Genomic DNA, 17,997 nt, shown 5'->3' on the forward strand with positions numbered 1-17,997 from the left:
AATAGCATGATAGGTGAGCTTTAGGTTTACGTTTTTTCTTCTTTCCTGTGTATTCGTACAAAATAGTAAAAGAACAAAATCCAATAAAAGGAAGTGTCTTTTTTGTCCAAGAACTTAAAAGGCTGTTCTCTTCGCCCCCCTTTAGTCATTGTTAGCATATTTTCAACATTTTAAATATCATTATCAAAAGCAGTCTTCAGTTTACGTGACAGCCTGCAGAGGGTACTGCTTTACCGTGATGTCGTGGTGGAAATCTTAGAGACTGATCATTCGGTCAACACACAAACATATCAGCTTTTATATTTGATTTAAACTTTCTAATTTGTATTAAAATAACTTATCCTCCCTAAAATGTTACATGAAGAATTATAAAACAATTATAAAACATGTCCTCTAATTTAGGAAAAACATGATATTGTGATTTAAAAATAAATATTCCTGAATTGCCATGGCTGTAATTCTGTAAGCATATCAACTCTATTCTTTTTTTCTGCATGTATTGTCAAGTTGGTGAAGATGTCTCTTAATTTGCACCTAAATAACATCTTAAATGTGAAAAAAAATGAGAGAAACAGTTTTCAAATTCCACACTGCATATTAGCATCGATTAGCTGCTCTAAGGTTTTCATCTCAGTTTTATTTTCGTTTTTTTTTTTACATTCAAAGCTCCTTTTCCAGTTTTCTAAAGAACACTTAGCTCCTAAATTATGGAACGCTCACCTACAGTCCGCTGAGATTGTTTTAAATGTAATTTAAAGACATTCCTGTTTGGGTAACTTCTGTTTTCGTATTCTATTTTTATTGCATGTTTTTATTGTTTATTGTGTCAAGCACTTGACTATGTCTGTGAAAAGCGCTTTATAAATAAATGATACTTACTTACTTCAATGTCCTCATATTTCTTGACAAATATTTTGGAAAAAATACAGGTTTTGTTGGTTGTATAAAGGCCATTTGCTGTCCTTTTCGGTTGCTGTTATTATGCCTCACTAACACAGCTGCACGCCTCCCTTTGTGAGCACCAGTGGGAAAGCAAAAAGACACTCAGTTAGGCTGCGCTGACAGCAGCCTGATTCGGACATGTCACTTTGTGGGCTCGAGCAGGAGCATTACAGCGTGGCACTAGAGAGTCCTGAGGGATCAGCTGCTCCACTGACTCCTCTTTCACACGATGTGCTCCACTTACTCAGGCTCCACTTCTGAATCACACAGCAGCACGCCAACAACCATTGTCGTACACCTAAAGTCAGGTCTGCCCACTGAGAGCTGCTACTCCAGAGGCTTGGGAATATAATGAGATACCGTCTGACTAGGAGTGCTCTAAAAATGACTAAATGTCAGCGGGATGTACCATCGAGCGCATTCCGGGGGTTTACACTTTTGAACCTTTCCTTCTCTTTTCGTTAGTTTCATTGAATTACTTTCCATACAATATAGAACTTAGTCCTTTTTTATTGCTGTCCCGCATAGTTTGCAGCAGCATTCATAGCGTTTCATTTTCAAAAATAACCATTTTTACCGCGGTTAAATGACTGTTTGCTCTAATGCGCGTAATAACAGCAATCTATCAAAAGTATAAATACAATTTATAAAACAAACAAAAATGTACTTGAACCCCATACTCTTTAGGTGATTAAGTCATGAAATGTAATGAAAAACATTCAAATAGCCTCAATAGAAGCTTTGAATGAAAAAAATAAACATGAATTCTGTACAAGCCACTCTTTTCATTTAGGGAATGCATGATTGGGAACATAATTGGAATCAACAGCTGGAACCAGCGGTGGCTGAAAGGTGCAAACGCATTACAACGGCCAAAACATTTCCATAAGGATAATCGCACTGCCGTTTCAACAGAGACAGATGTCCATCTTTATAATCCTGAACGTCACCGAGCGCTCCGGTCCCATCTGTGTGCGAAACCTTTTAGTATCCCCTGGTTTCCGTTGTGTTTCGAGCTTCTTGCCGCCTTTTTGTATTTGCAGCGTTTGGTTTCCGCAGCACTTTTAGAAAGCGCCGCTCGGGTTTCCTCCAGTTGATCAATGTTTTTTAAATGCTGCATGTGTTGTCAATGTGCGGAAGATGTTTCTTCATCTGCATGTGATTTGGTACATTTGTGTTTATATATTTGTATCGTGTCTGAAGCTGCAGCGCGTTTCTCTTAATGGAAGAGTTTTGATACGTTGTAGCTCGTTTGCACCGGTCGGCCACCGTAGGATCAACCCAAAAACACAGGTTTTATTGTAAAAATATAGCTTTAACAGCCTAATTTACCGAACCAAGCAATGACAAAGCAGTCTGAATATACATTTAGGTGCCTCGTGTTTTTTTGTTTGTTGGATTATAATGAGATAAACTCATTAAAGCTTAAACAAGACTGCACGCTGAGCCTTGCTCTAATTTAATTTCCTCTGTCCGATAGGCCTTTTGAAATAACTTCATTTATTAGACAGGAATAAAATGATATTGTTCAATTGCAATTATTTCTGGGACAATATCCTGTCTCAGGATATTGTCCCAGAAATAATTGCAATAGAACAATATCATTTTATTTTTAGGATGATGATTGTCCATGTTCTCTGTAACGTCTTCTACACTTTTTAAATATCATAACTCATGCTAATGTGTCTCTGACATGTCTGGCCAGGGATTACAGATGAAGTAACCTTAAACACATGTACAACAATGTTTTCTAATGTCCCTAAACAAATCTTAATTAATAAAGAAAATTAAAAGACAAAGGATAATGCAGCCCCGTTTTAAATTGGTTGGGAAAAATAATAATTATGGAAATGTTTGTTGTACTCAATTAAGGTTGTATCACCAAAAACCATAATTAATAGCAACTAATACCAAAAACAGAGGAAAAAATAAGCCCAGTTGTAATAAATTACATTTTCCAATGCTTCTGCTTCTCTTTGGCCAACTACTGCACAAACAAGTACTTGAGAGTCTGTGTTATTCTTTTTTTGCACCCTTAACAGCTTTTAATTTCACAGCGTGGTCAAATTAACCAATTTAAAAAAAATGTGACAAAGGACTCTAACCCAGGCACTTCATCAAAACCAATAATTTCGAGCAGCTGCAGCACAAGCTTCTGTCTTGTTTTTGGTTTTCTGCACACGCTAATTATTCAACCATCTGCAAACAAATATAAACCCTAGACTCTGAAAACCATATTCCTGCAACCCACACTTCTTTAACTATTTGTAATCTTTCTCGGATGTTCTTTTTCAATGACTCACCGACAGTAACCAGACACACATTTTAATTTTCACTTCAGAGAAATACAGGAAAGAACAGTCTCTCATCATAAGAAAATAAGAAAAACGTCTCTACAGGGCAGAGTTACTGCATATAAGCCGCACACAGATACTGAATTATCAGGAAACAATGATTATTTGTCCTTCATAGCTTCAACATACCAGGTGACATTTATAAGCTGTACAAAAAAACGGATTAAAAACAGTAAATGTAGATTGAACATTTAGAGAAAATCTTATCAGAAGTGCTAGGAGATGGAGATAAAGGAGCTGATTTCATGTATTTTCTGGTCTGATCTACCAGGTAATAAAGTTCAACCATGTGTCGTTTTCCTTGTTGAAGTTCTCCGGCCATTGAAGAGTAAACACTAAGTGATAGTCCGTCTGATTGGGTTTGTAGTCCAGTTACAAACTTGGGAAGAGCCATTTCTATCTGCGTCCCTTCCATCGGTTCAAGGACTTAATGGTGACGCTTGCAAAGACGTTTCCACGGTTGAACAGCCCTTCCCAAGTAACTCGGACCAACGCTGGGAATAAAGAGCAGATTGTTGGCTTTGCAGAAGTTCTTTCTTTCTAGTCATAGTTGAACGAACCAAAGGAAAGCCGTTGGAGGCAAAGTAGGTGAAGATGCCGTCAAAGTAGTGCTCAGAGTCGGACATAAAACAGTTAGGGGGATAGATATAAAGGTTTGGAGATGTCTTTTCTTGTCGAATCAGTCACATGTCCTTCTCCTTGAGCTCTCGACCCACTGGCCTGTAAGCACTATGTAGTCTAGCTAATTGGGTTGGCAGTCCAGGTACAACACCTCACAGTTTTCTTGTGTACAGCCTTCTCTATCTGCGTCCATTCCTGACATTGGTAAAAGGACTTAATGGTCAAGATTTCTGGCCTGAAAAGATGTGTCCTAATATCGTCCGTTAACATGCTTTCTCGTTCCATGGTTGTGCTACGAGCGAACAGCCAACACTGGACCAAAAGAGCAGATTGTTGGCATTGCAGAAGTTCTTAATGGCTTTCCAGTTCTGGTAGTACAAGCCAAAGAGAAGCCATTAGATTCAAAGTAGGTGTAGATGCTGTCGAAGCAGAAAAACTGGTATTGAAATGGACATAAAGGAGTAGGAGCTGACTTTTTGTTTTGGTCTGATTCACTAGGGAAATTAAGTTCACATCAGCCATGTGTCCTTCTCCTTGTTGTAGTTCTCTGCCCATTGGCGAGTGAGCACTAAGTAGTGGTCCGGCTGATTGGGTTGGTAATCCAGGTACAAACGCGTCACTGTTTTCTTGGGTACAGCCTTCTCTATCTGCGTGCCTTCATGCCATTGGTTAAAGGACGTAATGGTGACGATTTCCGGCCTTACAGACAAAGCCGCCTGCAAGGAAGTGTCGTAGTATCGTCCGTTAACGCGGTTCCTCGTGTTGTGGTTGTTCCACGGGCGAACAGCCGTGTCCACGTACCCCGGACCAACGCTGGGAATAAAGAGCAGATTGTTCCCATCGCAGAAGTTCTTGATGGCTTTCCAGTTCTGGTGGGACGAGCCAAAGGAGAATCCGTTGGAGGCGAAGTAGGTGTAGATGCCGTCAAAGCCGCTAGCTAGGATGTCGTGTTTGTGTCGCTCCTCCACGATAAGGGCGAGGAAGACACCGTCGTAAGGTGTGCCTCGGATACTGTGGGAACCTTTAGGGCTGAGGAGATCGGCCCAGGACTCGGCTGGCATCAGGTAGGAGTCGTAGACGTAAAACAGAGGCAGGACTCGCCCCGTGCTGGACCTGAATCTGTAGAAGGCGCCATGCTTTCCATACCTGAGGAAAACAAGAGAGGCGGAATTTCAAGCTGTTGCAATATCCATGGAAAAACATTTTGAAAATAGTCGCTTTAATGTCTTTTTCAATTGCAGGCTAAAATTAAGTAAAATTAATATTTAGTGGCTTGCATTGTTCTTTTGTGGGCTGGTAAAGGGTGTTTTTTTCTACAACTGGGGGTAGCCAAAGTCATAAAGTTACCAATTCCTTCAAGTTCTTTAAAATGTAAAAAGTATTGAGTTGTGAAGCTTTAAGGGCTGAGGCTCTCCGGCTTATCATATAGTCACTGCAGTAAAAAGACTGCAGCCTCCGGACATGTTCTCTTTTTAAATGACAACAATGCGAGTCACTTGCATGTACGATGTAGGATGATGGACATAAAGTTAAATTGCATCGGTATCAGTCGGTCAGATGCCTGAGCGACCAATCTTCTTCTTTGTAGTCTTGTTTGATTTATTTTATACTAGTATATTCAAATAAAAGTATGCTTAAATGCCACATGTAGCACATTTTATAACAAGAGGTTTTACAGGCTTTCAGACACTGAGAAAATATGTATGCTTTACTGAAAACCATCATCTCTTTTTCTGGCCCTCCAATTTTCTTTCATTTTATACAGATGGCCAGCACAGTGGGTTTCTGAAAAATATTGGCAGGAATATAAAGAGCAAAAATGGGACGCCCTCTAACCTTTGCTTTGAATTTACTCCAGTATTTATATGAACATTGTAAATGTGCTGCTGCTGAGAGTCAATAGCCGCGTTCACACCAAGTACTTTGCCGTACTTAGCTCCCAGCACTTAGTACCCCCATGGAACTAAGAGCCGACCGCGTTCACACCGGAATCGCAAATGAAGCCGCTGACGTCACTTCTTCTTCTTCTGCTTTTGGTTTACTGGCAGGCCGCAAACAACTTTACGGCATATACTGCCACCCGAAGTCCCCGGAGTTGGGGACTGGCTTCAGTAGAAGCTGCTGGGACTCCCAGCAGCTTCTACTGAAGCCTTCCGAGTAAATCGCCAGAACGCCGACACCTCCTGATCACTCCACCGCTCCCATGTCTTTTTTGTGTTGCCATAAGTTAGTCTCTCTCCGTTGGTGCGCTGGGCTAATGCTAATAATGCTAATGCCAGCAAATACAATGGCGGAGTTTTACGGGGCGTGGTTTGCAATTCGCCCAGCCAATAGAAATTGGTACTTTTTTCATAGTCCCACCACTCGCTCTCTAGCAGGCACTACAAATGGGAGTAAAAGTTCTCTGAACTCAGTTCTCTTTTTGGTGGAACGCAAAATTCCAGGCACTAACGAAACGGGATAAGTACTCCGGTGTGAAAGCGCCTTATCATAGCGCCTAGTCACAGTGTGAGATCATGGGCTTCTATCAGACTGCTAGTGAATATTCTATGAGGTGAAACTCTATCTGATACCCATACAGCCTGTGACGATGGTAACTTCGTCACTGTGGACTGATGGCTTCGGGCCTTGTAATATTGCACATGTGGTTTAGTTTGAAAGTGTTCCCCCTCCCGTTTTGTCTGTGGCTGGTGATTGTGTTGTCTCCTCCCCCCCCACCTGTGTCTTATTGGCCTGATTAGTGTGTATTTAGGCTCTGTTTTCCCTGACAGGACAGGTAGTGTGTGTGAGATCCTTGTGGCTGGTGACTGTGTTCACACGAGACAGTAAGATTGAGGCTGTGTCATGTACCACAAGGAGTAATAAATGCCCACACCGGGTTATATTTGAACTCTCTGCCTCTGCCTCCTTGCTTGGTCGGGCCTTTCAACGGTCAGCTTCACACAGCCTTTTAACATGTCTGTTAAAGACACACTTTACATGTTGCTTGAGTTAGGGAAGAGGATTGGGATTTTCTGACAGTCAGACTGGTAAAAGTCAAAGCAAAAGCTACCTCCTGATCTATAACAGCAGGATCACAGGGGAGACATCTATATGTAACAAAAAGTTCCTCTATTCCCTTCTCAAACTTCATGATTCACCACACCTCTAGACTTCACACATCAGATATTGAAATCAGAGATCCCGTTGTGAAAGGAAACACGTCTGGGACAAAGGAAAGTGAAAACAAAGCCGAACAACTTACTTGTCAATAATGTATTTGATGTTGTCATGCATGCTCTGGTCCGTCCGTCCTTTGTACGGCTGTATGTGAAAGGCCACCTGTGAAAACACATTGAGAAAAAGATCATGAAAAAGAACAACATAAATGCACAAAACCCTAAAAAACAAGGGGTTATGCAATGAATTTCATTGTCAAACAGAGCTCTTATTATTTCAGCATATAATTTATTTTGATGGACAGCCAGTATAAGCAACCTTCAATTAGTGCAACCTCGCTAATGATCTGGCCGCGCTGCCTGTGAGTCACAGTGTTGATTGGAGTGTCATTATGTTCTGGAGGTGCTTGTACCACTGTGTTTGAATGCTTTTGTGTGCACACTCAAATATCAAACTACTCAACACCAGATTCATTTTAATGACCAATCAAAGCTAATATAATGCCAGTCAGCGGGAAACAATCAAAGGTTTAACCGCAAAGTTTTAACGAGGAGCTTTCTGCGCAATGTTTTTTAAATGCAGCTGCAGCTTTACACTTAATAACATGAATGTATATTGCATTTCTGCAATGACGGGAAATATATCATGTTATAATCTGTTATATTACTATATTATATTTGGACTTTTGGCTAACTTTACTAGCTTACTGTTTGCACTTTGCTTTATCAGCTCACATTTAGCAAACATTGGCAGAACCATTAGTTACAACTAACTGGCGAATCTAGTTTAGCATAGGTGGCTGCTAACTAGCTAGCTGCTAACTTAGCTTGTGGTTAGCTAGTTAGCAGCCACTGCCTTGCATTGCAATTGGCTAATTTCTTAGTTGACACTTTTCCTTGTACATTATTTATGTTGGCTTAAACAAACACTGTTGGTCATCATCAGTTAGCCGTCACATTGGCTGGTTAAGTAATTTGCAAGCTAGCCTTCCAACATATTAGCAAGCAAGATAAGGTTAGCAAGCTAGCTCACTGAGCTTTGTTGTATGGATTTGGTGTTGTGATGTTAGCTGATAAAGCAATTTAGGCCCTGTTTTCCAGACAGAAACAAAAACAATCCTTATATTCTATAGAAATATAAAATAATCCAATGTTGTTCAGCTATTGTACAGTTTATTTGTGTTATTTTAGTAGTTCGCTGCCTTCTGCCTCTAACAAATAAAGTTATATTAAGGGACTTTTTTGACTAAAGTTTGCAGTGAACGCTACGGATAATGTGACCTTAATGTTAAGAATAGCCTACAATTGCAAAATTAGGGCTGTAGTGAAACCACAAGTAAAAAACGGTCAATATTACCATATTATTGCGTAAAGGCCAAAAACGTGTTAGAGATCCCATAACCTTTGATATTTTTTTAGTCCAAGTAAAGGGTTTGTGCCTTTTTAAAAACAATTCCCTCCAGTTGTCTTTAAAATATTGAGTTCACGAGAAAAGGTAGCATATACAATTCATAAATATAAATATATTAGTGGCCTGGAGGTTGAACATATACCCATATAGTGACAATCTCTGAAAATAAGGTCTGTAAAAATGAGTTTAACACGAAGTAGCCTTTCTCAAGTGTCCCTATTTTAGAACATGCCCCAGATGGTCACCTTGAATTTTGCATAAAACATCCTGCTTGTTCAGTTTAGTGGCCTTGCGTTTCTTGTATAAATGAAACAGCACATTGCTATCTCGTTCCTGAATCTTCTTTTTACTCTGCGTAGGTTTTATTAACAACATTTCAACCACATGATTGACATCTCTTCGACTACAAACAGTGATTCAAATGCTGTCAATCATGTCCTTGTGGAATAAATGGAAAAGATACCAATGTGCCGATGCTTTTTACATTCTTTTGTGCAGATACAAAGAGTTTGTGGATGTGTGTGTGCCTCTGGATGATTGGCAAAGGAAACGTCTGACATGCCTCTGGATTTCTATTTATAAAGATTGTATACCTGCAGGAAAAAGAAAATAACCTTCTATGGTTGAGTGAAACCGATTTCTCCTGCTGCTCAGTGGAGTGTGAATGCTGCAGGATTGACTCATTTGACCTTTTATTATATACGAGCTGTGTGCCAGCTATAATATCTAACGTCAGCACAGTAAAAACACTGAAAAGCAAAAAACGAATTACTTTCAATCGTTAAAAACAGATAAGTGCTTGAACACAAGCTGTTACAAACACATGTTATGTCTTTAAATATGCGTCACTGTGTTAATTGTTCAGTTATGTGTTGGTGTGGTCCAAAAAGGATGATCAGAAAGGGGCTTTGAGTATCCTTACATATATATCCTTGTACATTGCAGTTCTTTTGCCTTTCCCTTCTTAAGATGTGATCCATAGATATATTAACTTTATTAATCATTGGCATTTTGCAGCAGCAGGTTATCAGGCATAGTTAAAAGTTAAAAATACCCAGTAAATATATATCAGTACTAGAAATGTATAAATATGTCAGAATCAGAATCGGAAACAGGTTTATTGCCAGGTAGGTTCGCACATACTAGGAATTTGACTTGATGTCATGGTGCAGACATAAAATATAAAAAACAAGAAATATAATATGTACAGATATGCTTAGATTCGAAACATTTCATTAAATGCATTTGGTCTAAACGCCGCTGTTGAACATGTATTGTTTCTAATATAGAATGTCGTGTTGAAATCTACTTTGTTATGGAATACAATTACAGATGTTTTTGCCTCTTATTATTTACTTTTTTAAGTGCATATGCATTGAGGAGTGTGAACCTCTGCTAATCATAACCCTTGATGGTAATCAAACACGGAGAGAATCTGAAACGTGTATTTCTCTCCTTTTTGGTTTAAAATGTTCCTAATTAAAGGTGTTCTCTCGTCTCGTGTTAAGACCTGAGGACAGAAGCCAAGTTTAGCCTGCAGGACCCTGAGGATTTCTAGAGGAGAGGGGAGGGGAGGAGGAGGAGGAGGAGGAGGAGGAGGAGGAGGAGGAGGAGGAGGAGGAGGAGGAGGAGGAGGAGATTTATTTCCTGCTTCTTCACACACGGCGGCTTTTCTCAATCTCGAGTAAAGCTGCTCCAGAGCCACTATTTCAAGCATGCTACGTCATTGAGTGCCGCCGAAGGACTGTTCCAATGTCCAGCATACTTGGAAATCTACCGAGCCCGGCGTACTTCGTTTGGAGACATTTCGAGGCTGCACATGTGTAGACTCCGCGGTCTTAAAATCCCCACAATGCTTTGCGCACGGACCAATTTCCCCAAATCTGTGGTGGAAAATGTAAGGCGGGGCCTCTCATATGACGCACACTATTAGCCAGTATTAGCCAGCAGGCTAATTTTCAACTGTTGTCCTTGGCAAGATGTTAAATGACCACAACACGACTAGAAAATAAAAACATAATTAAATAGAGTACAGCAGACAACATCAGTACAACAATAAATAAATAGCAGTACAACAATAGAGAGGAACAAACAAACATGCAAACAGATGAAATATCACAGTTAATAGTGTTCACATTTTTGATTGTTTAAAAACCTGTTTAAAACCTGCACACTTGCTAGCCTGTTCCACTCTTTGTTTTCCGAAAGCCAGGAAGTATTCTTACCTCGCTTCTGAAGGAAGACGGTCGGATGACATGTGCCACCAAGCAAGCGTACTTGACATTGAGAAACACCCAGGATCTAATCCACTGACCCAAGTGTCTCAGGTCTCTGTTTAGCATATTTTTAGGAACAATAAAATAATATGTTTATAGATCCATTCCTCCTCAGGGAATGAGAGCTCATCTCCAGGAGAGATTACTCTACTCGCATACTCCGCAACATTATAACTGCTATATTTATTGACACATCGCTTATTTGCACATATAAAGGCACATGATATCAGGGTTGCAGCCCAGCTTTGACTGAGCTGTGGAGACACAAACACCCGACGCCCACGCATCTTTCAAAGAGACAGCAAGATCTTTTCTAAACAGTTGCTATGGTGACGCGGCTGTGTTACGCCAAGGTAAAACGTCGCTCAATCTGCGGATGAAGAGTGTGTTTGTGTGTGTGCTCAGATCATATTTACCCTGAGCTGTTTGCATTTACTCTTCAGATGATGACAAACACCAACCTGAACTCATGTTGCATCATTACGTTGTCGTACACTGCATTCAATCAGATAACTCAACGGATGAATTCAAAAGTGCAAAACGCCAAAATACTCAAGAGGTCTGAAAATGGCAGAAAGTGTTCCCAGAATAACCTGATATGGAGTGATGCAGGAATGAGTCTGCCTTATTGTCTCAACAAGAAGTTATTACACATCCAACAGGAAGTCAATTAACGCTACAAGTAATTACAACTTTAACAGGAAGTTGCCAAACCCTCCAACAGGAAGTCTGCTTTGTTTCGGATTATCCAGCTGCTCTACCTGACCAGGTGCAACGCTATTTGTGTCCCTCATGAAACATGCTGTGTACAAATGGGAATTCCCTCTTCTCTGCGGTCCTCTGAGTCTGTAAAATGGCGTTGCTTGGCAACAATTACTGTTTGGCGTGTATTCACGTGGACGCGCATCTTAAGACCAGGCGCAGCTACGCCCGAGACTAGTCAGGCTTGGTGCACTCGGTGTAAATTCGAATCACTACGTCGGACGTAGCTAAGCCCGACGTTAGAGTTAAGCCCTACTTTTTTACGCCCATCTGGTGCACTCCACTCCAAGTGCTCAGGCAGAGCTGCGTGTCTCGGTCAGACTCAGCAGCTGATCTGATCTCTCTCTCGCTCCGCTTACACTTCACTCGCGTTCATGTCCATATGGATCAGATCCAGCTCTCCTCATCGGCCTTTATAGAGAGCACCGATCAGACTATTAAGAGTGAATATCGGCCGATAATGACCGGCGGCCGATCGATCGGAGCCTCCCTAATTATTACCAGACATTTTGACCGTCAGGTTTTGAATTTACCGGTTTTTTATAAATTTTACCAGCTAAAAACCGGTAATTACCGGCTAACGGAAACCCTGACACACACACACACACACACACACACACACACACACACACACACACACACACACACACACACACACACACACACACACACACACACACACACACACACACACACACACACACACACACACACACACACACACACACACACACACACACACACACACACACACACACACACACACATCACTTCAGGGGACATTACATTGACTTACATGCATTTCCTGGAGACTTATCCTAACCTGTGTGTGTGTGCGTGCGTGCGTGCGTGCGTGCGTGCGTGCGTGTGTGTGTGTCAGATCACCTTTCACCTTTCCTCCAGAGGGACATCAATCAATACATCTGATCAATAGTAAATCAAAAAGATGCCATGTTGTGACAGATCTCCTCCTCGCACGCACGCACGCACACACACCTCAGTGTGACCTCCATATAAGAAGCATCAGTCGTCTTAACGCTGATGCTTCAGTGTGTGTGTGTGTGTGTGTGTGTGTGTGTGTGTGTGTGTGTGTGTGTTTTGTCTCTCATGCATCTTCAGCATGTTGTGGCTTTAAGACCCTTCTGTGCTGAAGTGGATCTGACTGTTGGAAGGAGCGCTGCACTGAAGTAGATAAATACACGGAGGCAAAACGATGTGCTCAGAGAGAGAAAGGCAACATCTCTCTGCTTCCTCCATATCACGGTAAATGTCAGGTTTTGAGATCAGAGATTTTAAATTGAAGATGCCGCCGGGTCCCACTCGCTTGGCACTCTCACTTTTATTCACTGTAAGAGCCTCAGTGGACCACAATGCATTGCAGCTGCAAGACATGTAGAGGTATAACAACAACTGCCATCGAAAAACAAGAACAACAGATCCTTTTGTTCAATAGCTAATAATACTAACATTTAAACCTATATGCACAAGATAATAACTTGTCAAACACTATCATACAAATAATAATATTGAGACGTTTGTTGCTGTAAAGTCATTATCATTCAGTAAATCAGTAAAAACCGTTAAGGGATCAAGCCTCTTTAACTTTAAGTATATTGTGTTGTGTTATTGTTGGAGGAGCCTGAGTCTAAACTGCATTTAGCTATTGTGCGTACAACAATAAAGCCTTAGGACCTTTGCATCCCAAAAGTATTGCATGTTCTTAATCTTACATGCACAGGATTACTTACTACTCACACATGATTAAACGGAACATCGTGACTCCGCTTTAACGTTAAACTGTCACGTTGAGTAAATCGCCAGGAAGTAGAAAACATACCGGTTGTCTCACCAGTTACCTTGATGCTGTGCCTGTGGGCGGCGTCCATCACGGCGGGAACCAGATCCTCGCTCGGCTCCCCGTGGTCGTCTGCCACGCCGGGGGGGTACCAGGACAGAACCAGCACCCCTAACACACCACAGAGAGGCAGAGAGTGGGAGTTCAATGAATGAAGGTGGAGGTTAAAGCAATGATTGGTTAATAATCAATAAAAGCTGTGGGCACTTTTATTGGGTGTTTCCAACAGTTATTCTCTCAGAGCATGGATCAAAAGTAGGTAAACAAATCTTCACTTTATAGAAACATAGAGTAACAATGTAAATACTGCTTAACAAACCTGTGGTAACTTTATTTACACCAGGGCTGCACAACATATATTTTTTTAATCATTCTCCCATTTTTCCCCCTTAAACTGTGGGTTTTCTCTGGAAGTTTTTCCTTGTACGATGTGAGGGTCTGAGGACAGAGGGTCTAAGGACAGAGGGTCTAAGGATAGAGGGTGTCGTTTTTCTCATACTGATATTCTGAACAATCTGTGTTGTTGTATTTGCTGTAAAGTGTCTCTACTGTAGGCTATTTTTATTATATGTACAGCACTTTGGCTCGACCAAAAATCGTTTATAAATGTGCTATATAAATAAAACTTGATTTGATTTGATCATCTCTTGCACTCAATTTTGTTGAGTTATTTAGATTATCAGTAGAAATGTGTACTGTTACATTATTATTATTTTTATAAATTATAATGTTTGTTTTTTTATTTGGGAAGTTTTATAATTGATATCCCAGGACAGAACCACATGTGAGTAATACATTGAGGGTGGAGGTTAAAGCACTGATTGGTTAATAATCAATAAACCTGTGGTAACTTTATTTACACCAGGGCTGCACAAAATATATATTTTTTAATCATCATCTCAATATTGCACTCAATTTTGTTGAGTTATTTGAAGCAGATTATATTTAAACTATTATATGATTATTATTTTTATAAATGATAAAATTATTAATTAGTTGTTCAATATTTGGGCAGTTGTATAATTGATATGTCTGTTTACCTGCTGCAGCCTCCTCTATCTGCGCCATGTGGGACTCCAGCACCTTGGGGTCTCTGGAGCTGTAGGGGCCGAGCTCCGGGTAGAAACTGGAGGCTATGTCCTCCGGAGGCGTGTGTCTCCCCTGGGCGTGGCTGGCTGCGATCTTAGGGTCCCAGTGCGGCACCAGCACATGGTCCCAGTGGATGTACTTGTTGTCGGTGGCCGGGTCCCCGTACCACAGGTAGTAGAAGATGTGCACGTCGTAAAAGATGCTGTATTCCCGGTCAGATTTAGTGAAAACCACCTTAGTGTCGCTGCTGATGCTGCCGCCGTGAACCTGACCCGGAGACACCACCACATCCTGCAGGTCCAGACAGAGGGGGGAGAAGAGTTCAGATGCTCTAGTAAAAGTACCAATACATTATGGGCTAAATGCTTAATTACAATTAAAAGTCCTGCATTCAAAATCATACTTAGTTCAAAGGCTTTATTGTCATATGAAAGGCTACAGTGTTATACGATTAAGTTCTTCAGTCCCAGGCTCCACCAACAATGCATCATAAATACAGAGCCGGGAGAAGTACTTAGATCTGGTACTTGAGTAAAAGTAGAAGTACTTAGATCTGGTACTTGAGTAAAAGTAGAAGTACCAGAGTGTAGGAATACTCTGTTACAAGTAAAAGTCCTGCATTCAAATGTTACTCAAGTAAAAGTAGAAAAGTATTATCATCTAAATATAGTTAGAGTAGCGACAGTAAAAGTAGTCATTGTGCAGATTGGTCCATTTCAGAATAATATATATGATATGTTTTATAATGATTGATCATGAAAGTGTTCTCAAAGCTGGTGAAGGTGCAGCTAGTCTGAAGTACTTTGTAGACTGCAGGGTAGCTTGTGGATTTACTCCAGGTGGAACTAAAGTCTGATTCAACACTTGATTATATCTCACATCATTCATCCAGATCTGTGAAGTAACTAAAGGGATTAAATACATGTAGTGGAGCAAAAGAACAACATGTATCTCTGTGACTTACCTCGGTCGTGTAGTGGAGAAGACAAGTAACATAACATTCAAATACTCCAATAAAGTACAAGTACAATACACATTTTACTTAAGTACTTGACTAAAGGTACTTAGTTACTCCCCACCTCTGCATCCAGCCACCTCCGGTCCCTCTCTCTCTCCCGGATGAAGCCCATTCCCGGGGCCAGGTCCGAGAAGCCGTCGCTGGGCTTCAGGGTCCGGAGCCCCATCATGGCCCCGAAGATGAAGAGGGTGAAGAGGAAGAGAGAAACTAAAGCCTTCCTGCGGAGCCGCGTCATGGTGGCTGTCCGCGGTGCTGAAGACCGAAAACAAGCGCTCCTCTGGTCGTCTTTCAGTCAGTGCAATGGAGACTGTGAAACATGCATGTTATTTCCCCTCCACCCGGAGATCTCAGGCTTCAGTAACCCCCCCCCTCTGCACACATGGTCGCTGTCCCTGGTGCTGAAGACAGGAAAACAAGCGCTCCTTTTTTGATTGTTTTCAACTGGCGAGATGAAATCAGTCAGTGCAGCTGGAGCGTAATGGAGACTGTAAAACATGAGTATTCTTTCACTTCCATCATCCCCGAGATACCCTGCAGGATCAGGCTGCTGCAGACAGTAAAACAAGCGCTCCTCTCTTCGTTTTACAGCAGGAAATAAAACGCGTTGATTTAGTGCGACGGGGACTGTAAAACATGCATGTTATTTCACCTCCATCCTGCAGTGAAATACAAATAATAAATCCGCTCCTCCGCATATCCGCGCTGCGCACTTCGCCTTTTATTCCCCTCCATATTTTCCTCCAACATCTATGTCACCTGTCAGCTGTTCCCTCATGTCTCTACAGGAGCTTTAATATGTTTAGTTTACCCGTGCAATGCTCCTCTTCCGGTCACCCCATCCTCATATGTCCAGGGGTCACATCTGCTTCCTAAATCCATCCCTGCAGCACAGAAAGGTTTTCTTTTCTTTTGACGCTTCAGGAGAGAATGAAACATTTGTTTGTGCAGGAGGAGAGGGTGGGATTAACCCCCAACCGGAAATGCAAGTATGAGGGGTGATTAGTGCCAGAAGAAAGGCAGGAGGTGGAGCTGAGATATATGAAGAATAATTTATGTGTGTTGTGACAGATATGTATAGTAATGTGTTGTCATGTATAGAAGCAATCACACTTAGGGTGAGGATTAGGGAAACATGTGATTTTTTTAAATGATTATTCTGACTTAAATAGACAATAAATGCAATTATTTTGCATTGAAGATCTCCATTTTTTTTAAATCACATGTGGCACCAATCCTCTTCCGTACTTTATGTGTGTATTGAAACACTCTTAGTAAATCTTAAATTAAATATATATGATTTATCCTCAATAAAAATCAATCATCTGTAAAATGTAACAAGGAAACAAATCCCAGTGTTGCACAATTAAAAAAAAACCGTATACTGTATATTGAATGTGGGGTTTTTTATGTCCAAATTCAATCGTAACCATGGTTTTTGTGCACCAGTCAGTGTGACATTATTCAGAATCAGAAACAGGTTTATTGCCAAATACAGTAGGGCTTAACATACGAGGAATGTGTCTTGGTGGTACGTGCATAATGTGTTTATAGGTACCACCAAGACACATTCCTAAAGACGATAAAAAGTAAGAAAAAACAACCACAAAATAAAATGGTATCTACGTTAAGATATAGAAGATTATTTACATGAAATCTGGAAATACTAAAGAACTACGTGCAGTATACCGTTGCAAAGTACTTGAAATAATCAAATCAAACCAAATATGTGCAGTGTTGTTATGGAAGTGCAGTATTGGGGTCAGTGGCGGTTCTAGACCAATTTGACTGGGGGGGCCACTGGGGGACCAGTTATTTTCTGAGGGGGGCACAATAAATGCAGGACGAAAAAGAGAACTAGACAGTATGAAGTAATTGCGCATAAGAAAACAATGCAATACAGTTATTGGTATTTGTTTCAGTACACTTATTTATTTCAGATAGATCTTATAGTTATTACTGTTAGCTGCAATGTTTGCACTAACACCATATTTATATAAAAATAAAGGCAATGAACAGTTACATCTCTACTTTACATAAGGGTGTCTGCACAATCTCACATTACAGCAACACAATCCTGCGGCTTTTGGCAAACCGAGTACCAGAAAATATACATTTAAAAAAAAAAACACTTTTCATTGTTAGGGGGGCCACAGGGGGGTCAGAGGTCAGTGTTAGGGGGGCACTGCCCCCCCCTGGCCCCCCCTAGAACCGTCCATGATTGGGGTGTTTTCAGAGAGTAAAGGCTTAAGGTGACATCTAGTGGGAGAGGGAACATAGTGCATGTATTATTTGCATGCTTTTAATTGGTTGGAGGTTAATGGTCAATATTTTAAGAGAGTTTTCCACTACGTCATGCAACACTAACTCATTTTTTTGATATACTGAATCATATGCATGACATTTATTTAGGACATACATATTTTTAATAGCAATAGGTAAATGTGCAGCTTTGTTAAACAACCCCCCAAATCTTGTTATTGTTCTTTAACAGATAAAACATCTTCAGTCTGT

General features: G+C 40.8%; 1 protein-coding gene across 1 annotated transcript; it reads right to left on the reverse strand.

Annotated features, from left to right (window-relative positions):
• Window positions 1–3,275: 3,275 nt before the first annotated feature.
• Window positions 3,276–16,442, reverse strand: maneal (mannosidase endo-alpha like). The gene is made up of 5 exons (XM_034093965.1): window positions 15,548–16,442; window positions 14,420–14,759; window positions 13,381–13,490; window positions 7,162–7,238; window positions 3,276–5,063 (listed from the first exon to the last, which is right to left on the reverse strand). Exons 1-5 carry the CDS (start codon window positions 15,719–15,721, stop codon window positions 4,427–4,429), a joined length of 1,338 nt encoding a protein of 445 aa, XP_033949856.1. The 5' UTR covers window positions 15,722–16,442; the 3' UTR covers window positions 3,276–4,426.
• Window positions 16,443–17,997: the final 1,555 nt, after the last annotated feature.

The sequence above is a fragment of the Pseudochaenichthys georgianus genome, chromosome 11 (assembly GCF_902827115.2).
Source record: "Pseudochaenichthys georgianus chromosome 11, fPseGeo1.2, whole genome shotgun sequence".
NCBI lineage: Eukaryota > Metazoa > Chordata > Actinopteri > Perciformes > Channichthyidae > Pseudochaenichthys > Pseudochaenichthys georgianus.

Bases quoted from the DNA above. Each gene is read 5' to 3' on its own strand.
- maneal (XM_034093965.1), bottom strand. From the start codon at position 15,721: ATGACGCGGCTCCGCAGGAAGGCTTTAGTTTCTCTCTTCCTCTTCACC. The intron at 14,760-15,547 runs GTGGGGAGTAAC...CTGGACCTGCAG, and splicing joins GGAGGTGGCTGGATGCAGAG to GATGTGGTGGTGTCTCCGGG. The intron at 13,491-14,419 runs GTAAACAGACAT...GTGGTGTGTTAG, and splicing joins GATAGAGGAGGCTGCAGCAG to GGGTGCTGGTTCTGTCCTGG.